The sequence below is a fragment of the Lissotriton vulgaris genome, chromosome 6, assembly GCF_964263255.1.
Source record: "Lissotriton vulgaris chromosome 6, aLisVul1.2, whole genome shotgun sequence".
Classification (NCBI taxonomy): domain Eukaryota; kingdom Metazoa; phylum Chordata; class Amphibia; order Caudata; family Salamandridae; genus Lissotriton; species Lissotriton vulgaris.
The window spans coordinates 1,109,022,366-1,109,046,757 of NC_141694.1; the positions used below are offsets into that span (position 1 = coordinate 1,109,022,366).

General features: G+C 44.5%; 1 protein-coding gene across 3 annotated transcripts in view; it reads left to right on the forward strand.

Annotated features, from left to right (window-relative positions):
• Positions 1-24,392, forward strand: part of LOC147708497 (serine/arginine-rich splicing factor 7-like) — a 352,259-nt gene that overhangs the window by 62,744 nt on the left and 265,123 nt on the right. For 2 of the 3 annotated variants that reach the window (XM_086925352.1, XM_086925354.1), the window contains exons 2-5: positions 19,803-19,983; positions 20,241-20,423; positions 23,146-23,220; positions 24,065-24,172. In XM_086925352.1, the coding sequence (XP_086781478.1) occupies positions 19,803-19,983; positions 20,241-20,423; positions 23,146-23,220; positions 24,065-24,172 (547 nt within the window). The remainder of the gene's footprint in view (positions 1-19,802; positions 19,984-20,240; positions 20,424-23,145; positions 23,221-24,064; positions 24,173-24,392) is intronic. The other variant, XM_086925353.1, reaches the window with a different exon arrangement.

The window sequence follows — 24,392 nt, forward strand, 5'->3', positions numbered from 1 at the left end:
CAAAAGAGGCAAAAGTGGCAGCAACAAGGGGGGTACGTTTAGCGCTGTTGATGTAAGTCTACCAATCAGCGCTATCAGAGTGAGTACAGAGTTTTGTGTGCAGACAGAAAATACAGCGGTAAAACAAATAACTGTTGCTGTGGAGAGGCATCACAGGAACTATATCTTAAGACACCTAGCGGAGAGGGCTGATCGGGTTGATCAAGCTGGTTTACTTAAGTTAGTTGAGGTGTCTAAATTGAAAATATCGAATACATTTGTTGCAACTGCATTAATTCAAAAAAGGGAATGGATGGATGATGATATATGCACATAGGGGGCCAATGAGTGGGGGGTGTATGACCAGATAAAACCCGAGGCAGTGGAACCTGTGGGAGAGACAGTGGATTCTGTGGGAAAGCAAGGCGCTACCCAGGCACAAAACTGTGGTGTACAAATCAACAGGTATGCACTGAGGGCAAGGTCAATACGTGATGCCCTGCAAGAAAACTCAGGTTACCATACAAGAGTGTCCCCACCAATTTCTACTGTAAGGTCGAGCAATAGGCTAGCTAGGCAAGCTAGGCAAGGTAGGGGAAAGATTGATAGCTCGGGTAACTGTCCAGAAGAAGCTGTGGCAAGAACGAGAACACCAAAAAGGAAGACTAGAACTAAGAAAGACGTCCCCTTATATACCAAGGTAACCCCTTCACTGAAAACTTACTACAAAGTGATGGCTTCTAGTACCTCTCAGACAACATCCAAACCACTAAAGTCTTCAAAAATACAGACACCCTCACCACCATTGGCCTCACATGCCCAAATGAATGCAATAAAGCAAAGAATAGGGGCAGAGCAAAAGAAACATTCCCCTGCTAAGGGGGGTAGTGAGAATAAGAGGAAACCTGCAAAAATCTCGGTGGAAGTCCCGGTAAATAATGAGACGGATAGAGCAGTTGAAATTGAAAGGGCGGATGAAGTGGATGTGGGCGAGACTGAGACAGTCAATTCAAACAATCTGTCTATACATCCAGATGTGACTCTCTCCAACAAATACTCTGTGCTGATAGATGGTAACACAGAAGAGGGAGATAGATCTCATCTCAGCCACCAGTCTCCCAAGAAGCATGAAAGGCCTGAGCTGCAGGGGAGTTCAGTTCAGATTTGCACTAGTGAGTCAGTTGTCACTAAAGCGGATGTGACCTCTTCAACACTGGCAGATATCCTTCTGACTATGAAGGAGGAAATATCAAATAGGTTTACGGTCTCCGAGAACAATCAGTCTGAGTTGGCTAACCGGTTTTCGACTTCTGAAGCGAATCAGGCAGCCATTCAGGCCTCCTGTGAGGCCCTAGCAAAAAGACTAGATTATGTAACATTAAGGACTGAAACACTGGAGAAACAACTACCACTTATAAGGGATTCGGTTCGCTCCACGGATGAAGTAGTTGCAAAGTTGAGTGCACAAAACCGAGAATTAAAAGAGGACATTGAGAGGTTAGAGAATCATTCTAGACGGAACAATTTAAAAATACTCAATGTACCAGAGGCAATGGAAGGAGCCGATCTGAAGGGCTTTGTGATATCAATGTTCAAGGGGACTGTTTTGAAGGGAGACGAGACGGTCGATTTAACTCAGGAAATACAGAGGGTGCATTGAGACCCCTTTCGAAGAAATCTTGCTAAACAAAAGCCAAGAAAAATTTTGGTAAGTTTCTTAACCTACACTGTAAAGGAGCAGATTCTCCTATTAGCATTGAAAGAAAAAACAATTGCATTCAACAGCTCTAACCTGTTTCATTTTCAAATAAGGTCTGATATCTCGCATGTGACTGTAGACAGTGGGAGCTTGGGAAAAGACTGGGTGAATTGAATGGTTTGGGGGTTAAGGCACAACTAAAGTTCCCAGCTCATTTACGGGTAATGTGGAACAATCACATGCACTTGGTAAAAACAGGTGAAGAAGCTGATGATTTAATTTCAAGAATCAGGGAAGAACAGGGTACTAAAGGCAAGGAGTAGGTGCTGAGAGGTGTACAGGTTGGGAACAGAAGTTCCTCTTTTTCTCTGATCTTGGTATTAGTTTCTCTCTACTTGTAGTTAGGTCCTCCCAATTATATATTGATATATATGACTTAATATGCTTGATTGGTGACATGTGGTAAGATTGTAACATAAAGACCGATGAATGGCAGAACACTATAAAACTATTTGAAAAGAAACTGTATCCAGGAGAGGGACCCAGCCAAATAGGTTCGCCTATTGGAAGGGAGGGTTCCTCATGGAGGGGTAGGGCACAGGGGGCACAGGGGGAGTTCGGGTGGGGAGGGGAGGAAGGGGGGGCACTGGGGGGGGGGGGCATAGGGATAAAATGGAAAAAAATACTCATCTTACTAGAGTTAAGGATTTAAGCCTGTTTTGGAATAGAAAGAGCGATGGGAGAACAGAGTATAGGGAATAAACAAACCATTTGTAGGTTTTGCCTAGCCAATGCGTACGAAGTATGCATGCGCTAGGAAAAACTTAATGATTTCTGTGTGTGGGGACTGGACCGTCCCCACTCTCCCATTGGCTAGCTCCATAAATGGAGGCTAGCCATTGGGAGACGGCTCTGTCCGTCAATCCCGGACCAGATTCGGGGGCGTTCCCGAGAATTTTTGGCTTTTGGCGACGTCACGCTACGTTAGCCAAAAGCCCTCGGGAACGCCCCCGAATCTGGTCCGGCATTGAGCCGGCACCCGCCTTCCTACTCGCGTGGGCGTGGTCGCCTTTCCCGCCCCCTCTCCCGCTCCTCTTCCATGCCGACCACGGGTGAGTGCTCTGTTTTTTTCCTTACCAAGGTTACCGCAGCGCAGGTAAATCCAAGCCGGCTGTATCCGGAATGCTAAAGTCAATAAATCTGCGCTTTTAGATGGTATAGTTGCCCGTTGTAGCGATTGAGAGTAAAAGTCTAGCACAGTTTCTCTGTTGTATTCCACTTTCTGTGAAAACATGTTCTGGGTTGACAGATGATCACTTACTTGTAAGAGTGGGAAGAACGCCACTGAAACCTGATCACATCAGCGGACTCCGTCACAATCTAGTAAGCAGCTCGCGCTTTGCTCAGTTGGCAGAACGCTAGCTTAGCATGCAAGAGGTAACGCTAGTTTAGCATTGCGATCGATCCCCGCAATCTCCAAAACGTATGTCTTTGAAGATAAGTTCATTTATAGATCAGCTCATTTCTGCCACTGTTAATCTACATCTTCTTTGGGATATTCAGTTTAAATGTTTACGTCATTCAGAAAGCAATAGAAGCCTCGTCCTGTCCAGCATGGGGAGCGATTCGTGGCTGGTAGGTATAAATAGAAGCAAAGCGTCCTGTGCCTAAAAATAACGACGCATTCGTAAAACACCAGCCTGATCTCAGTAGGGATATCTTAACTTAAAACAAGCATTTGCAATGCAATAGGGGTCGCATTTACGCAAGACCTATTGAATTGTAGGGGGGCAGGCAGAAAATAGTACTCGGAGTAAAGGGCCAGAAGCCATGTATTGTATTGAATTGTAATTGCATTTCTAAAGCGCCTACTACCCCTGAAGGCTGCTGACAGAGGCTGCCACCCTCTGAGTTTTCTTAAAGCAGCTGATATTTTTCACACTTGCCGAATACTCCCTTTGAAAGTTTATGCAATGAGAGCTGGGTTTACAGAAAACCGCTGGGGTTCACCCTCCAGTGCAAATGTGTTCAGGGTGTGACTGGCCTGGTTCCCCACACCGTGCTTAAAAACATGTTTGGTTGAAATTTTACACACCAGGCAACACGTGTTGTATTTGGGGTGTGCCTGGTTTGCTCAGTGTAATCTTTACTGGGCAAACTCGCACCTGGGGGCATGAAGATGTGAGCTAGCATTAAGCATCTCAGCGCCTCACACGGGGTAACAAGCGATATGCAAGAGCTACTAATAAGACACACTGTAGCTGGCTTAAAGATATTGTTCCAAACACTACATAGATAGATGCATCTTCTGGTCCAGTCACACATACTGGCATTGTAAGGTTTGCGTCTGGGCTCCCCCACCCTTGAGTGTGGGGGAGCACATTCAAGTGACTTGCTCTGCAAATAGGACTTGTAGGTGTGAAACTATACCATGCACAAGAGGTGACCTCTTTCTGCAGGGTTCAACTTAAAAAACAGGAATGTACCTGTCATGCACACGTGTGCTGGGACAAGATGTAGTGTGACACCAGTGTGCAGGCTAGTGTCTCCCTTATTCAGAGTGCCCCTACAGGTGTCTGAAGACACGGATTGCCTGGTTGCCTGGACGCTGAGGCAAGTGGTGGGATTCACAATGTACTCTGCAGGGATGTGAGGGTGCTGGTCACGTGACCCAGGGGTGATTTGCAATTATAGAATGGTGTAAGGAGGTTGGTCTCTGTAGAGTGTGTGTTATTTCTATGTGTGTCTTTGGTTGCTTTGCAGGTGTTTGGGAGTGGGTGGTCTGGAAGGGGTTGAGTAAGTGTTTAGTAAGTGGTCTCTCCTTAGGCCCAAGAGTGGTCGCCATGGACATGTGTGAGAGTCGTTCTCTGGGTTTGTGAGAGTGGCTTTTCTAGGGGTCTGCAAGGGTGGTGGGTGCCCTGCGTCTTCGTGTCTGCAGGGATGCAGCTCACGTGCTCCCAGGATGCTTTGCGTGTACGGGAGCATGGGGCCTTGCAGATTTGTGAGGTAAGGATAGTGTGACTCAGGGTGTGTGAGGGTGGATGGTCTGCAGGCGTGTTAGGTGCTCAGCGGGCGTGTGGAGTGTGTATTCCCTAGGTGTATTGGCATAGGTACTTTCCAGATGCAAGAGTGGGTGCATGGCAGCTGTGTGAGGTGGCTGTTCATTAAGTGGTTGGTGAGGCCAGGTGCTATGCAGGTGATTGTAGACGGGTGCTCTCCTGGCAGTGAGCTGTTCTTGTGTATCCGAGTCCATCTGCAGGTGTGTAAGAGTGGGTGTTATTTTTATGTGTAAGAATGGTTCTTCACGGGGTTTGAGAGTGGTTCTTTCAGTGTGTTAGGTTTGTGAGGATAGTTGATATGCAGGCTGCTTTTCTGAATAACAACAGTCTATCATGCCAATATTTACAGACAGGAAAAATTAAGACTGAACTGGAATTTATTTTCCTCACGGACTAACAGTGAATGTCAGATGGCAGACAGCTACCCGAAAGCCCCTTTTGCTAAAAAATTGGACGCCGTCCTCCTGAATCGGGTCTGTTGGCTTGTATGGGGTATATTGTCCCCCATAACATTTGTAATATGAGCAATTCAAGTCACCAAAGAGCATTGTGACCTTCTAGGTGAAAGAGTCCGAAAGCGGGTTACTTAAAAAGGTCTTGGAACTGCAGGTGTCTTGCAATATCATTTTAACGTATAGTTGGGAAAGAATATATTCTTTATAATGAACAGTTGCAGAATAACTCTCTCCAAAGCTGTATGGAACTCTGAGGGCCTGATGTACATTGCCAGACAGTGTGTGGGGCTTGCAGTGTGTGGGGCTCGCAGTGTGTGTGGGGGCTCGTAGTGTGTGTGGGGGGGCTCGCAGTGTGAGGGGGGCTCGCAGTGTGTGGGGCTCGCAGTGTGTGGGGGGGCTCTCAGTGTGTGGGGGGCTCTGTGGGTGTGTGTGGGGGGCTCTGTGTGGGTGTGAGTGGGGGGGGCTCTGTGTGGCTGTGTGTGTGGGGGGCTCTGTGTGGGTGTGTGTGTGGGGGGGGGGCTCTGTGTGGGTGTGTGTGTGGGGGGGCTCTGTGGGTGTTTGTGTGTGTCATTTGCGAGAGATTAAGCTATTGGCATTGTAAATGACTGCCATTTATTTATGTTAAAAAAAACATAAATAAAAATAATGTCAAGAGCAATGCCAATAGCTCTAACTTTAACAAAGGCAAAACCATTGCATTGTAAATGCTTGTTATCACTTGGAATGTGAATGGAATGCGGTGTCCTCGTAGACAGAGACTTGTTCTAAAACAATTAGAAATATCAAGTGCTCAGATCTTTCTACTTCAGGAGACCCATTTGAGTGCAGTAGAAAGTCGATCTATATTCTCTAAGGTCAAATGGATAAAAGACTTTGAGGTTTCACAGCAGACAACACATAATAGAGGAGTAGCTATATTGGTGAAACAGGGCACCTCAGTAACAATTAGGGGGGTACATACAGATTCCTCTGGAAGATGGATCGTTGTAAAAATGTCGTTAAATAACATTGAGGTTGTATGTGCTTCTTTCTACGGTCCTAATGTGGACGATCCATCTTATCTCTTGAAACTACAATCCATATTGATGTTAGAGGCACCACCTTATATCTTGGGAGGGAACTTTAATGTACTACTAGACCCCATCAAAGATAGGTCTAATTTCAGTAAATATGTAGAGGCACCAAAGATACGGCGTGCATTACGCAATATGATACACAATCTAGATTTGGAGGACGTATGAAGAGCTAAACATGGTTCACTACAGGGACATACATTTTATAGTAAGAGGTCTAAACATGCCTCTAGGATAGATTATATGTTTACAGATAGGCATTCAATCAATGACATCAAGAAGGTAGAAGTGATGCCTAGCCTCTTTTCAGATCATGCTTCTATACAGTTAGTGTTTGTGAAAGGTGCAATACAGACGCAGTCTAGGTGGACATTAAAGAGGGCTATTCTGTCTAGTCCAGAGATTATACAATCGATCCAAACATTTACCTCAGAATTTTTTACATTTAACATGGGGTCTACCACTTCTGATAATGTTTGGGATTCTTATAGGGCAGGGCTTAGGGGGAAGCTCCATGCATTAGTTTGTGTTAAGAATAAAATGGAAGTGAGGGAACTAAGGGAAATGGAGAAAAGAATAGGTCAGCTAGAGCAAGATAGGATCAATGTGCACAGTAGTGAGCATGAAAGACTTCTTCAGATCGAAAGAGATTTAGAATCAGTTAAGTAATTATATAGAGGGTGCTTAGGAGCTAAGTGCAAAGCCCAATGGGATGTAAGTAGGATGGATAATTTTGAATATGGGGAAAAGGCAGGGGCATTACTAGCATGGAAATCAAGATCTCAACGTGCTAGGAATGATATTAAGGAGTTAATAATCAATAATGATGGGGTTACATCAAGGAATATTGATGATATGCAAAGTTGCCTTCTTTCTCTATTTTCAAATTTGTATAAAGACGAGGTAAAGCCACCCAACGAAGCTATACGTACTTGGCTGAGCAATAAGAATCTGCCAAAATTGTCTGAGGAGGGAAGAAATAGTTTGGATGCCCCCATAACTGTAGAAGAAATATTAATACAGATTAAGAAGTTAAAAAACAAAAAAGCTGCCGGGACAGATGCACTTCCTAATGAGATATATAAATACCTATCAGAAGATATATGTTTAATATTAGAAATCATTTTCAACTCAATCTACTCACTTACAGGGAAGGTCCCAAATTAATGGAAGGAAGCCATAATAGTCTTGATTTTGAAGCCTGGGAAGGATCCCAAAAAAGCGGATTATTATAGACCAATCTCCCTGCTAAATACAGATTATAAAATCTTTATGGGCATATTGGTAGGGAGATTGGCCAAACTAACTTCTAAATTAATACATGAAGATCAGAAGGGCTTTGTGGCTGGTAGACACATTGAAGATCAAATTCACCTCCTGCTGGGAAACATCGACCTTGCAGTGGGGAAATCTGAACCCTTGGCTGTGGTAGCCCTGGACGCAGCCAAGGCCTTTGACAAAGTTTGTTGGAAATATCTTTGGGAAGTCCTAGAGGTAATGGGGTTTGGGCCACTGTTTATAAATACGCTTAAAAGCTACTATAGAGGAGCCTCTGCCAGGATCCTTCTAAATGGAGCATTAACATCAGCGTTTCACATTCAGCAGGGGACCAGACAGGGGTGCCCCATCTCCCCGTTGCTGTTCAATTTATACATTGAACCTTTGGCCCAGGCTAAGAGGCTCGACACTGTTATAACACCCTTTCAGACTGGGCAGTATAGCTCCAAGTTGGCCCTCTATGCGGATGACCTGGTTTTATACACAAGTGACCCAGTAACAGCTATTCCTCGTATTGAGGAATTGACAGCAGAGTTCGGTGCATTGTCTGGGTAAATGGCGAATAGATCGAAAACCGAGGTCATGTGTTGGAACATAGATCATTGGCTAGGAGAGGAGAGTGTGGAGTTCAGGTACCTGGGGATCTACATTGTGAGAGAATTAGATCGGATTCCCAAGTTAAATCTGGATAGAACCACTAAGGATATAGACCGTCTGTTCAGTAGATGGAGAAACCTCCCATTGACAATATATGGGAAAGTGAATTTGGTCAAAATGGTTATTCTGCCCAAGCTTTCATACTTATTTTCAACTATACCGTTACTATTCCCTAAGAAGGATGTAAAAAAAATACAGAGTAAAATTGGGAGTTTCGTGTGGGGAGATAAAGGGATACGACTAACATGGAAAAAACTTAGAAGAAGGTTGTTAAAGGGCGGGCTAGCCCTCCCAGATATTAATCTCTATGGGGTGGCTTTTCAGTTCAAGAGTCTCCGTATGCTTTTCACCAGACCTGATGACTCATCTTGGGGTAAATTGTTGCAAGAAATGGTGAGAGTAGAAGGGCGGAATGATGACTTCTTATACAAATTTGGCTCTCCAAAATACTTCAAAAGGGTCCGCCTGAAGATATTAAAAACGGCTTAGAGGTATGGTACAGAGTAAGGGTAGTTTGTGGGATTGGATACTTTTCAGCCTCATCTCCAATCTGGGACTCGCCTGGTACCCCCGACTGTTTAAATGATGTTCTGGCCATGTCCATAAAAAGAGTCGGAATTTTGAGGTGGAATGAGTTAATGGATGAGGAGGGGGTTCACCCATGGGAATATTTGAGGGCGAAGGCAGGGAACGATTTATCGAGGTTCAAATATCTCCAATTAGTGTTATGTTATGTTATGTTATGTTATAGCGCTCTTGTATAGCGCACGGCTACTCGAAAAGAGTGTCCCGGCGCTTTCCACCTGCAGCTCAGGATAAAAATAACACAACACCTCAAAGAGAATAAGAAAAAGAAAAAGAACTGAAACTGAAACAATAAGAACAGCCTAAAGATTAAAAAGCCAAGTCTTCAGGCTCTTCCTGAACTGGAACAAATTGGCAGTGCTGCGCAGCGAAAGAGGAAGCGAGTTCCACAGCTGTGGAGCTTTGCAGCTGAAAGAGCGCCCTCCCGTACGGGCCTTCCTCACCCGAGGGACCACCGCTTTGTAAAGGGATTCCGAGCGCAAGGAGCGGACTGGTCGATAGAAGGCCAGTCTCCGCCGCAGGTATCCAGCACCTGATCCAAACAAGGCTTTGTGCATCAGAGTCAGGGATTTAAACTGGATCCGCTTCCGGATAGGCAGCCAGTGTAGCGCCTGTAGCAGCCCGGAAGCTCGGGCTCGTCTACGCAGGCCAAAGATAGCCCGGGCGGCAGAGTTCTGTACCACCTGTAGGCGCTGAACTAGGTAATCAGGGAGGCCAAGGAAGAGGGCATTAGCATAATCTAGCCTAGAGCCGACGAGAGCCTGCACAGTAATACACCTGTGCTCCTCAGACAGCAGGGGCAGGAATTTACGGAGCATTTTCAAAATTCCATAACAGGTGCCAGCCAGACCCAGAATATGTGTTCGCAGCGACAGCTGGTTGTCCAGCTTGACACCCAGATTTTTAGCCACCAAAGAAGACTGTGCAGGAGGGCTCATGTCGGACGGCCACCAATGCTGCCACTCCGGATCGACAACTCAACCAAAAAACAGAACCTCGGACTTGCCAGAGTTGGCCCTTAGACCGTTCCGTTGGAACCAGTCAAAGACCAATGTAAGACATTCCCGAATTCTCCCTCCATCAAACTCCTGGTCTTTCCCGCATGTGAAGAGGAGTTGCGTGTCGTCGGCGTAGGAGACGATCTGGGCCCCATAAGCTTCCACCAAGGCCGCCAAAGGGGACATAAAGATGTTAAATAACGTGGGGCTCAACACAGAACCCTGTGGAACCCCAACTCCCAATGGCGGCATCTCGGCAGAGCTCTGGGAAACCCAGACCGTCTGGCGGCGGCCTTCAAGGAAGGATGTAAACCACCTGAGCGCCGTCCCCCTAAGGCCGATGTCATAAAGCCTCGCTAAGAGCGCCCTATGGGGGACGGTGTCGAAGGCCGCCGATAGATCTAACATGACCAGCATGGCCCTCCCGCCGACATCCAGAGTCTCCCTGATGATCTCAGTGACCTCTAGCAATGCCGTTTCCGTACTAAAATTAGGACGGAAACCGGATTGGGATGGGTGGAGCAGATTGTTAGCTTCCAAAAAGCGCGACAGGACACCGTGGACGTGTTTTTCCGTGATCTTCGTGAGGGCCGGAAGAAGTGAAATTGGCCTATAATTGGCCAGAGCCTCGGAGTCAAGACCCGGTTTCTTTAGGAGGGGGATCACCATCGCTCTTTTCCAAGAGCTAGGGACCCTCCCCTCCCTCAAAGAGGCGTTGAGGATGGTATTAACCAGCGGATTCACCACCTCCGCCATCCCAGCCAAAAATTTGGCGGGGCAGGGGTCTAGTGGCGAGCCAGATTTCAAATTGGCCAGCAGCTGCCTGGACACATCGCTGGAAACAGCAGGAAAATCAGACAGCACCGCCGCCGGTCTTGGCATACAGCTGAACGGGAGGAGACTGGGAGTAATGAGGTAGTTGAAAGGCTTAGCCAATCCCCCACATTGATACCAAAAGAAATCTCAACATGGTATAAACATTTAATAGAGGGAGAAGATAGGGGGATACCTCCGGCAGAAAGGATTTGGATCAACACCGTATTGGCATTGCAGGCAGAGGACATGATTGAACCATCATTGACGCTCTTATATAAATATATAAAGCCTGCCTGTTTGAAGAAGAATCACTTTTCTGTGATTAAAAGACTTTACTACACCCCCTACAAAATCGGGAAATTTGCCCCTATCCCCCCACCGAAATGCCCAAGATGTCAGGAACTAATGGCTAATGACATTCACATGTTTATTAACTGCAAAGAGCTGGATCAATACTGGAAGGAGATAGGACAGGTTTTGACGGGACTTTTCAGTACTACAATTAAAGTCAACCCCTCACTTGTAATTTTTGGAGATGATGAACGTTTCTATCAGCAAGCTACATGTCAGGAAAAAGGGCTTCTCCTATATTTGATACTGTTGGCAAGGAGGGAAATATGTAAAAGATGGAAAGATCGCCTTTCCCCGAGCAGTGAGGACTGGCTAAAAGCAGCATTCAGTATGGCTAGACTGGAATACGAAAGGGCAGAGGAGAAGCCGTCCAACATCTGGCACCCTCTAAGGAGGTGGGGCAGAAACTTAAGAAGGATTCGGCCACTCCAATGATTACACCATGTCCCCGATACTAAGGGGGAGGAGGTCTGGTGACCCAAGTAAAGCGTGGTCAGCCTGGCAGCGCACAGTGAGAGAGTATGGCTGTAAATGTTCCACAAAGACTTGACACGGTGAGATGAGGAGAAAAAGAAAATAAAAAAAAGGGGATGTCATTCTACTTCAAGAAACTAAACTCTCAGAGAAGGCACGCACTTTATCAACCTTAGCTGGATCTCTCACACTCTCTGCTCCTCGGCAAATCATAAGAAGGGAGGGGTGCTAACCCTGATCTCAAAAAAATCTAACCTATCGGTCACCTCACACAAACACAACAAGGATTGTAGACTACTTATTACCCATTTTTTGAGAGACGATGACCCAAACTATGTAGTGAACATATACGGCCCCAACTCCGACTCGCCTGACTTCTGGGAATCAGTCTCCCAAGCCATAGAAAACATCCCTCAGGATGAGCTCCTAGTGGTGGGTGGAGACTTCAACCTACTCATGGACCCCTTGTTAGACCGCAAATCAAAGTGTCCATTCCAACCTTTTAGATCCCACGATTCACTTGTTCGCCTATGCAATAAATTCCTATTAAAAGATTCCTGGCGGCTACACCTTTTACTCAGCCCCTCACAACTCATATTCCAGAATTGACTATATCCTGATATCTAGCCCCTTCACTCACCTCATTGAGAAAACTGATATTGCCCCAAAGTTGTATTTCCGACCATACTTGCATTAGCGCCAAGCTTGCAGGCTCCCATTCGATCATACCCCCAAGACGTTGGCGCTTTAATGATGAAATTCTATCAGTCCCCGCAAATAAACAATTAATAGAAAGCGCCATAACTGAATACATATCAATGAATGACTCCCCTGAGATTCCCACCTCCACAGTCTGGGACGCACTAAAGGCCACGATTAGAGCGATAATCATAGGCATCAGATCGAGAACAAATAAAGAATTAAATCAGGATCTAGATAGATTTGAAAAAGACATTAAATCCCTGGAAACCACCCACTCTACGCATTTAGACAACAAACTTGTTTTAGAGCAACTGGTCAGGAAAATATACGAATATAAATCTGCTGTCAGCAGACGTGTAGGCGTCTGGGTTAATAAATTCAAAGCCCTGAAAATATGCGATGGGAATAAAGCTAGGAAACTCCTTGCATCCTATCTCAAGAATAAGCAGAAATTGCTTACCATAAACTCAATCAAGGACTCGTCTAACATCACCCACACTAGGCAGGGGAAGATTATAGACACCTTCAAGTCCTTCTACGAAGACCTTTACAAGAATAAGATGTCATTTGACCCATCAGCTTGCACTGAATACCTAGAGGCCCTGAATCTACCCAAACTCTCTGAAGAAGAGAATAATACATTAGGGTCCCCCATTAAAGACACTGAAGTCCTGTCCTCTATCAAATCACTTAAAAGCAACAAAGCCCCGGGTCCAGATGGGTTCTCCGCAATTTTTTTTAAAGCATTTGACAAGGCATTAACCCCCATGCTCCAAAAGCTCTTCAATTCGATAGCTCCCTCTGGCAGTGTTTCGGAATCCATGAGTGAAGCCACCATAATTGTCATCCCGAAAGAAGGTAAAGACCCCCTCCTAACTTAAAAGAATTGCGCCCTATCTCCCTCATAAAACTGGACTGCAAAATCTACGCAAAATTTCTAGCGAATAGATTAAACGCCATTCTTCCCAAATTAATCAGTGACTCCCAGGTAGGGTTTTTAAAACGTAGAATGTCCAACGATAACGCACGGCTCCTTTGCCATATCCTTGAGAAAGCAAAGGTAAAACCCTCCCCAATGTTAGCCATAACCCTCGACGCTGAAAAGGCATTTGATAGGGTTTCTTGGTCCTTCTTACATCATTGCATGACAGCTTTTAACCTAGGGAATACCTTCATCAACATGGCTATGGCCCTTTACTCTTCGCCGTCTGCCAGAATCGCCATCAATGGTACCCTTTCAGACTCATTCCGACTACAAAAGGGCACCAGACAAGGATGCCCTCTCTCTCCGGACATGTTTCTTCTAGCCCTTGAACCTCTTCTACTAGACATAAAACAGAATAATGATATAACCGGAGTGAACTTCGGAGACACTCAGGTGAAACTAGCAGCTTACGCTGATGACATTCTAATTGCCACAGAGAAGCCAGAGACCTCCATAGAAGCTCTTATGGATACCATTGACAGATATTCACTGCACTCGGGATACAAATGAAACCGCAATAAATCTGAAGTAAAACCCTTAAACGTCCATGGTACCAGAGACATGTTGGGCTCCTCCGGCCTTACATGGCAAACTGGCTTCATTAAATATCTGGGAATCGAATTCAGCGGCTCCCTTCTTGTAACACTTCACCACAACGAATCCATCACTCTAAACAAAATTGAAACACAATTGGATGGCTGGTCCCCCCGTTTTATAACTTGGTGGGGAAGGGCCGAAACCATTAAAATGATGATCTCCCCCCTAGTTAACTATCTCGTTATGATGCTCCCTCTCACCATATCCCAAGACTTCCACCATAAACTGGACAATCTTCTTTCTAAATTTCTGTGGAAAGGGAAAAAACCCAGAATTAGCCTAAAAAAACTGTGCCTAGATAAATCCATGGCTGGGATCAACTTAGCGGACTTCAAATTATATCAGACGGCCTTCCTTGCCAAACAAGGCTCATACTGGTTAGCACCACCGGCTGATTACACTCCGGTATGGCTTAAAACGAGCACGCCATGTTGCTCAATTCCCATTTTTAAAAACACAAGACTTGCCCTCCTCAAAATTGACAAACGGCTGCCTAGACAGATAAGAGGCTCTGAATGGGAATCACTATAGCACAACCTCTCTATAAAATACAAGGGGATGCCTCTCCAGAATGAGATCTAGATCAACAAAGGGTTATTCTTTCCCTTCCAATTGTTCTGTAATAACTATCCGCTCTCTTTCAAAGAACTCCAAACCAAATGTGGTCTAGAGGCCGCAGAGTTTTATAGCTTTTTAAATATTAAAACGGCAGTCACCAAAGCAAAACTATCCAAGTATCCTCCATCTCTTCCACAGTATCTAGTCGCCCTCAATACGCTGGGTCACCAGGTCTCCAGACTCTATAAATTGCTTCGCCCACAGCATTCTAACCTCACTAAAGAACTCCAACAGTATTGGTAAGCTTACTCATCGCTACCAATTTCAGAAGGGGAATGGTCCAAAACATGGGAATCTGCCACAAGACACAAAATAAGCCCTACACTTTCCCAGACGAAGTTTTGGCTGCTCCACAAAGCCTTCTGGACGCCGGCGCGTCTCTTTGCACATAACATCAGGGACAACTCCACATTTTGGAACTGCAACGATAAAGATGGCGACCTTGAACACCTAATTCTAAGCTGCACTTGTGTTAAGATATTTTGGGACAAAATATTTGCTTTCATCACGAAGGTTTTTTTCTTCTCCCCATCCAGAGAGTTCTCCACCTTAGTGACTGGGGTTTACCAGAGCTACTCCACTGTCGGAGGATGATAGGGCCCTACTTGACCTCATGTTCACGGCGAGAGTGAAAATTATCCTAAATAATTGGAAAGACACCAGCAAGGCCTACTTTAAATGCCGGCTAAACTGGATCACATATCTGAGAGGTGCTGACAACATCTCCCTCCAGAACACCCCATGGCGACCCCCTCGCCGGCAAATGTGGACGTCTCTTGACAATTACTTCAGCCTACACAAACCCCCATGATTCCCCGACTTGCAATCTCTGCCAGCTACGTCTTTGGGTCGTGCTTACTCACGGCCAAACTCAGTCAGTAGCCTCTTGTCAGCTCTAGTTGGCCTTGTCCGGGGAGGGCTAGTATGTGTACCACGCCCAACACTCCTGGGTAGTTACCTAGCACAAAACTAATGTCCGCTATCATATCACCTTCACTTTTATTGCTTATTTTTCTGTTGTTGCGTATATTCTTTCTTGTTGTCTGTATTATTTCGAACCTCCCCCCATTTATTTAATGTACACGGTAATATGATGATGTAATACCTCCATTTCATTTTCTTCACTGCCAGACCGTCTAAACTTACTTTGTCACCTATGTTCCATTTTATTGTATGGTTTTATATTTTCTTGCTGTGTTCTGGAAACTACCAATACAAATTTGTGAAATGAAAAAAAAACAAGCATTTGAAATGCAAGAAGAGGAGCAGTGAAAACTTACAGTCTGAGATGTGCGTGGCTGCCATAAAAACACAGCAGGGCACTGGGAGGCCATGGGCCATATGGTGGATTTACAGCGTGGCTGTCCTACATGCACGCTCCGTGGCAGCCTGGGGGAAGGGGGAGTGGTGGAGGAGCAGGAAGAGGAGCGAAAATAACTAGCGAAAGGTGCAGTGCTTGAAAGAAAGCTCAGCACCTATGTATATCAAACACATGTGAATGGCAGTGTCAAACAAATCTTCATCATAATGAATGAAGAATGAAGAATGCCCCCAAAAAAAGAAACATTTGAAATGCAAGAAGAGGAGCAGTGAAAACTTAATTTTCAGAGATGTGTGTGATAACGAGCGTAAGGTGTCGTGCAGCCTGGGGAGTGCGGGAGGGGGGGAGGAGCAAGGAGACGGGTGGGAATAATGAGCGCGGGGTGTTGTGCTGAAATAAAGCGCAGCACCTATGTATATGAAACACGTGCCTGACTGCGATTAAAGCAGCGCTAGTAGGTGCCATGGTTAAAAACAAGCAGTGGTGAACGGTGAAACAAGTAAGTAGTCCCTACATGAATAGATAACGCCGAGTAGCGGAACAAAACTGTAGTTGGTCGGTGCTGCTTCCTGCAAAACGGAAGTGTTGCATCGGATCGCAAGCCAATGATAAGCCCGCTAACAAAATAAATTACAGAGTTAACTAATGGCAAGCGGAAGAACAAAACTACCGGCAATAGGCTGAGTTTCAGCCAACACATACAGATTACTTGACGTTTCGTAGAGGCAGTGCATGCGCTGCCTATGCAAGACCTAAAATACGACTTAACTTGCTGCTGAGCTGGGAAGAAAGAGAAAGGGTGAACAGAGTAGAAGGACCAAGTGGAGACCGGAGTGCGTACATAAAAGAAGGACTTGTGTTCTGAACTTTCCTATTTCCGTGCTGTTCATGGGAAAAGTAGTTTGTTATTGTGTTTTAAAAATGGCTGCTGATAAAATAAAGAGAAGGAAGAAAGCATAATTTGAGCCGCCGGTCCTGACATCGAATTAAATAAAAACACACAGTCACTCTTAGGTCTGTTAATTGACCCCTCGTTTTTAGGTCTCGGCTAAAAGACGCGCGTAAGCGCGTCTCCGCCGAGATCTTATGTCAGCGAGTAGCAGTCCCAGGAGACAGTCCTGGCCACGCGCATCCTTCCAGGCGATTTGTAACTGGAACGCGCGCTGTGGCCAGGCGCTGTCTCCTGGGAAGCGCAAGCACCACACACGCATGCGCATACACACACACAAGCGCGCATACACACACACAAGCGCCCATGCACGCACGCACATACATACATACAGAGACACCACCCCTGACTCATACACGCACGCGCGCACACACACAAGTGCACCGAGGCCCCCCCTCCCCCTCCCCCTCCCCCGCCGTCACCGTCGCACACATACATACACACACGCACACACGAGCATACACACACACAAGTGCACCAATCGCGCTCCAGAACTTACCTTACCTCAGCACGCGGCGCCCAACCTCCTGCTGGCGCGGCCCCGGGGCTCTACACCGCTCACAGGAGCCCCGGGCCGCGAGACGCTACGACTCCGCCTGCCTCCTCTTCCGGTGTGAACGTGGCCCCGCCCCCGTCACAGGCGACCGTGCCTGACTTCCGGGGCGGCCGCGAAATGAGTAGGCTTGTTTTATATTAAGACCGCGCATGAGCCGGGGTTTCCTCTGCGCAGCAGCCGTGGGCAGAGCGCACATTGGTTTCCGTTCTGGTGTGATCAGAGCAAAGACACATTATCAGCTGCCTGGCGCGAACACATCATAACTTCTGTTTTTAACCCAATATTTTTCTGCAGCTGCTTTGATACTTAGTTCGAACCTGACTCTGTTTCACGCTGCGGGTGATAATACATTGTCCTGCAGTGGGTGGACGAGGCATGTTGTGACCTAAAGGGGAGGATGGGCAGAGTGTGATAGGGCAAGCCTGGGGAAAAATGAACACGGTCAATGAGGTAGCACAGGAATTAGGATAACTATTATTGTCATAGTTACACAATTACTAATGATCAATAATCACCTCGAAGCCAATCGAGCTGCTATTATATTCCTACTTTAACCACCAGGACGTGGCCTGCTTCTTTACAACTTACTCTCATTCAGCTATCTATAGCTTCATTCTGTGCAAATATATTTTTGGGTTAAAACTAAGCTATTAAGCACCTCCCAACCGCCCCACCGCTCGGTAGAACTCACATCAATACATATATCTCTTTACTGGAAAGTATTTGACAATCTCGGCTCTAAGACACCCCACTTAACTCGCTCATGTTTTGAAACCAAGATCTACACCCACTTTGTCGTACTTTGTATTGTACGCCACTTACATAGGATGCTATTTCATCTTGAAGGCTTTTTTGTTTATTAGGAGATAATGTGACTATTTTGGCGTCAATTATAGTGCATGCTTAACACGATGGTGAGTGCAGAGTGGTGAGTGCAGAGTGGTGAGTGCAGAGTGGTGAGTGCAGAGTGGTGAGTGCAGAGTGGTGAGTGCAGAGTGGTGAGTGCAGAGTGCAGAGTGCAGAGTGGTGAGTGGTGAGTGCAGAGTGGTGAGTGCAGAGTGGTGAGTGCAGAGTGGTGAGTGCAGAGTGGTGAGTGCAGAGTGGTGAGTGCAGAGTGGTGAGTGGTGAGTGCAGAGTGGTGAGTGCAGAGTGGTGAGTGCAGAGTGGTGAGTGCAGAGTGGTGAGTGCAGAGTGGTGAGTGCAGAGTGGTGAGTGCAGAGTGGTGAGTGCAGAGTGCAGAGTGGTGAGTGCAGAGTGGTGAGTGCAGAGTGGTGAGTGCAGAGTGGTGAGTGCAGAGTGGTGAGTGCAGAGTGCAGAGTGGTGAGTGCAGAGTGGTGAGTGCAGAGTGGTGAGTGCAGAGTGCAGAGTGGTGAGTGCAGAGTGGTGAGTGCAGAGTGGTGAGTGCAGAGTGGTGAGTGCAGAGTGGTGAGTGCAGAGTGGTGAGTGCAGATTGGTGAGTGCAGAGTGCAGGGTGGTGAGTGCAGAGTGGTGAGTGCAGAGTGGTGAGTGCAGAGTGGTGAGTGCAGAGTGGTGAGTGCAGAGTGGTGAGTGCAGAGTGCAGAGTTAGTGCAGAGTGGTGAGTGCAGAGTGGTGAGTGCAGAGTGGTGAGTGCAGAGTGGTGAGTGCAGAGTGGTGAGTGCAGAGTGGTGAGTGCAGAGTGGTGAGGGCAGAGTTTTATTTTTGATTTAAAGAAAAAAAATGTCATGAGCAATGCCAATAGCTCTACCTTTAATGATGCCGAGACCATTGCATTGCAAATGCTTGTTCAACTGAGAGATGTCACAAGTCTTCTCCAGAAAGACTGTACGGTGTATAGAGTTTCAAAGATGGGGCAATTACCATGTATTTTAAGTTTGATGGTAGGCAGTATCCAGAAAATTACAAAAAAGAAACGTCTCTAAATTGTTTAATCGTTTGGTAAGTTGCATCTTGGTACTGCTTGCCAAGAATTAGAACTGGGAAACTGAATTCCACAAGTATCAAAAGGAAAACAAGTTTGTTAGAGTTTTTGAACTGCCTACTATAATCTCAACTATCCCTGCGGGATGTAATAGTCGAGACCTAAAAAAGAAAAGGACTGGATGAAATTGTTGCATTTGATGCGGGCATCTTCCTCTGTTACTTCTATTATGTTATTTGCATCGAACGCTGCATTTGTATGCTCTTTTAAGGTGTGCCTGGGATTTTCTTGGTTGCCCATAGATGTTTACTAAGGGGAAAAAAGTGTGCCACAGTGCTTTTGATTTACTTCTCAACGGACGCAAATCCGTCTGATCCTGTTTATATGGAACACTTATTGAGGTGGCACATTTCTTTCAATTACATGGCTTTGCCACCTTGTGCTTTTGTTTAAGCGTCTAAAAAATGTACTTATTTTAAAAAAGCGTACACGGATTCTGACCGGCTGCTACTGAATACAATGCGGGCAGAGAGGAAGGTCTGGTTTGATGGTGTCTTTCATAAAGTGAAGTAATGGATGCCCCCCCCCCCCCCCCCCTCCCCGCAACAATTACAAATGCAGCCAATTGTATTGCAGCTCAAAAGTGAAGCACTGTAAGGTTTTTTTGAGTCTTGTCACCAGGCTAAACTTGATATCAGAGGAAAATGTCCCTTGACTGACGATTTACAGACTTTTTTCGTTTTTTAACAGAGACCAAGGTGTATGTTGGTAACCTTTCAACTGGAGCAGGGAAAGGCGAGTTGGAACGTGCCTTTAGTTACTATGGGCCTTTGAGGACTGTATGGATAGCAAGGAATCCTCCTGGATTTGCTTTTGTGGAATTTGAAGATCCAAGAGATGCAGAAGATGCTGTTCGTGGTTTGGATGGAAAGTAAGTTTACAGTCTGAGGTGTGTTATCAATGTGTTTCTGTTAATTATTGGTGCTCGTTTTGCAACACGTGGAATCTTTAGTCTCAAACCCACACAGTATTTTTGCAGCTGTCCGACGTTGTTTTCGTTTATAGATATGTTCTTTATGTTTTGAAATTACTTTATCTTCCTATTTTGACTGCGTTTTTTGTGTGCACTGCTTGGTATGTTGTAAAACATCTTTTGCGTGTAGAATGACGTGTGGTCTTCTATTACTGTAGTGTGATCTGTGGCTCAAGAATACGGGTCGAACATTCGACTGGTATGCCCCGTCGCTCTCGATATGATCATCCCCCTCCAAGACGACCCTTTGATCCTGCTGACAGGTGCTATGAGTGTGGAGAAAAAGGCCACTATGCCTATGACTGCCATCGTTACAGTACCCGCCATAGAAGGAGCAGGTATGGTTTATATATAGATTTATTTTACGGTTAAGCTTTTTAAGATATGTGGTCATGTGCTAGTTTTTTTTTAATAGTGAGAGTCTTAGTATGATGTTTGACTTTCTAGAAGGGGATATACTATTAATGTGGCATCGTTTATTACTTTCAATTTGAGGTAGTACAATAACAGCACACTTACTCGTGGTGTCATGGTTATTAATATCTTGTCAACCTCCACTCACTACCCCTTTTGTCCAAACAGTATTAGGAAAACGGCCATATTCCTTTTTATTCACATTCAGCTGTCATTTGCTGAATTCTTTTATCTCTAATGCTTCATTTGAAAGATCTTTTTGGTTTGTTTCTGAGTATTAGCCATGTGTGTTCCTCATTTCCTCCCCCTTGCAACTTTTTCCCCAGTGTATGCTTTAATTACACAACTGCGGTTTTATATGTTGAAGTTTGCCTAACCACTTTTTGCCAGTTAGTCTATAACATACATCCGTTAGTGAGGAATCCTTTGTAGACTAAATGTTCAGGTTCTTTCAGGTCGGGGAGTTATTTATTTTCTCAAGCTGATTTCCCAGCCACCCCTTTTTTTGTTGCCCTCGTATTGTTACCCTTGCATGCCACACAAGCTCATTAATTCTCTGGCAATTCCATTATTTTTTCTCCATGTGCAACTTTCCTCTTCACAGCCCCCGCTCCACTGACGTTGGATTCCATTAGGCATTGTATCTTTGTATATCAACCCAACAATTAATTTCTGCAGTTCAGCCTTTCAGTCTAAGTCTCTGCTACTTGTGGCCATTTACTCTGTGAAATGTTATGTACAGCATACAGACAAAATTCCCCTCCTTTGTCCCCCACATACCTGACCTATCAGTATTTCTCTATATGCCAAAGGTTCCAGAGAACAGGAAAAGCACTTAGTGGTATTTAATACCCTGTTGTGTGCCAGGTATGCTGGGACGTTCACCCGCTTTGTGAGTACAGATGTGTAATCCACAGACTTCAAAGTGCTTTTTCTCGTCTCTGTGATGTACGGAGGGGGTGTTTCATGTATTTATGTATTTTATTTGGTGAATGGTAGTTCCTCTTTAAACAGTTCTTATGCATGTTGCAGTGCTTTTTTTGGTCCCATGGTTAACTACACATCTCTGGGTAGGTAAGGGTGTGCTTTGAAGCAGACGAGGCAGAGGTCTGTCTAGCAGATCCATGGGGTATTCTGTAACTTGGTTGGTGTACTGGATGAGAAATGGGATTGTGGCTGAATTTCACCCCCTAACAAACTGGCTTTTTTCTTTTTGCAAATGTCTTTTGCGGTAGACTGAGAATATAGAGGTTTGTGCCCTGAAAATGGTCTCTGTGCCAGATGTTTCTTTACCAGATTTTCTATTGAGAATGTATGGAAATATGTTTGTAGTTATTTTGTCAACTTCTATCAGCAAAATTCTCTCTACTGCACAGTGCACTGTGGAGGCTTGTTAATCTAAAAAACAACTGTAGGCAAGTTCGGGGAATTTAAAATTACAGCATTTGGGGTAATTTAAGGAAGTATTTTATTTCATGTGGCCAAAATGTAACTTGTTTTAACTGTTTTTGGTGTATTTTACATTTTACATTTTGTTTTTGGATTTATTTTATACGTGCTTAAATATTAATAATTACCTGATCAAAACCTTTCAGGTTTCTTCGCTTGAGTCAGTCAACTTGATTCAGAATGTCGCAAGCCTTAAGATTTCATGCTGAGGCGCCTTGCAAATCCGACCATTAAGATTCTGCTATACCTTGGGGTGATCAGCATGAGCCCAGATCCCCTCGAGCCTTCTACATGTAGCTTCACCTTTAAGATTCATTAGAGGCCAGAAAAATTGGGACTGTGACCACCATTACGCATTACATTTGGCTTTCAATTGATCCCCCCTACGGTTTAGAAAGAGGAACACCAGATTGACCACATTCCCACCTAGAAAAATCTTCCTGCGTCGATCAAGTCTCACCCGATTTCATTTGGCTGTCAGTATGATCGTCTGATCGTCGCTAGATTGAAGAAAACATCTACAATAGACGCAGCGATCGACTGATAGATCCTTCTAGATCTCCTAGACCTTGAACCAAAGAGGGTCGACCTGCAAACTTGCAAGGTTTATTTTAACTACAAATTACAAGTGTTTTATTTTTTGTATGAAATGTGCATTTTGTGTTAACCCGTCTTGTTTTTCTTTTTACATATTTCCAAGTCAGGTGTTTTAGCCACTAAATCATAGCTAATAAACCCAGTTGACTTCCACCTGGGAACCTTTTTATAGTTATGAGAACTATAGTTGCTTGCATCTTAATGAAAATCTTGAATGCAAGTGTCTTAACAAATTGCCAGTGCTAGATATAGCAGTTAATGTTGGTTATTATACGTATTTTAAACTTTCTTAATTTTCAGTTTGAATAAGATGCATCTTGTTTTATAAAGGGTCATGGCATTTATTCAGTTTTATTGCATTGACTTGGTTTGTCAATTGTAGACATAGTTGCTTGTTAGGTATACGAAATACTTCAGCAAATTTTTCCTTGTCTGTTTGACAGTGTTTTTCATTCAAGGTAGTGGGTGGTTATGTCCTGTCTATTCGCACTGGCACATAATTTACAGTTAAATGAGCATCAGATTTATGAGTGGTACTAAATGATGATAAAGGCGTTCAATGCTATTGTGACCCAGCTTTTTCCCAACTTAACACATCAGGTCTAGGTCACGATCACGTTCAAGACCAAGAGGAAGAAGATATTCTCGTTCACGCAGCAGGAGCCCTGGAAGGAGGTGAGTTTTTTTCCTTTCCGATGTGTGCCGTCAACCTCATTTCATAGTTCAAAGTGTTGTCTGTCATATTCCATAGAGCAACTTTGCAGATCTTATTCATATATTTGCCAGTATTTATTTACAGATTGTTATATGGCTGGGAATATAATTTTTTTCCTCTTTGCAAATACCTTATGATACTAATGGGGCTGCTGTTTTAAAACCCAAGCAGCATAATTTCCCCTCCCTAAAAAGACATTGTCTTATTCACATAGCCCCATTGTGGAATTTGGTTCTTGTAGGGTTATTCCTATTTGCTGTAGATGTCTATCTTTTTTGAGGATCACAAAGAATCACATGAATATTCGAGAGTCGCTTATTTACAAGAGTAAGTAAGTCACTGTGTATAGTTTTCACCAAGTGATAGACATTCATTACCACAAATGTAAATTTGCACTAAAGTTTATTCTTCTCTTTAACATGCAAATACTTTTTCTTTGAATGAACCTTTCAGTTTAAGTTCCACCTTTAAGTTGGATGGTTACCACTCAAGAAAGATTCTCCTTCCTTTTTCTTCAATAATATTTTTTTTAATGAAAACTGTAACGCAATGAAATATTACATAAGCTTGACTTCTTCGCCTGGTGTTCCTATTTTTAGTAGTAAGAAGTTGTGGGCACTGTTTTTAATTAATTTTGTAAATGTTTCTCCTGAAATAGGTTTGCCAGAAGAAGCATAAACTGATGTCCTAATTGCACAAAGCTGTCCTATGTATTTTTCAGATGTTTGTTTTTCCTTGTTTTTTGTTCTTTGCTGTCAATTTCAATCTTGTAGATGCATACTGTTTTTTTTTTCTTCTACCTAGAACACAGTCTCTCTCTCGCAGGTCCAGATCTGTATCTCTTCGCTGGTCAAGATATTCACGCAGGTCTAGATCCTATTCTCGTAGATCTGGGTCAATCAAAAGGTCAAGGTAGGGCATAATAATACTTAATGTTAAACCAAAGACATAACTTTGAGTCTGAATTGCTTCATAGCTTTCTTTTTACGTTTGGATAGGGAGCTCCTCTCATTCTGTTCATATGGGGCATTATTAACGGTAGATGTTTCAGAATGGAAGCTTCTTGAAAATATTATAAAGACCTTGCTTGAGATTCTGCTCCGTTTATAAATTATAGAAGACTGTCTGCCTT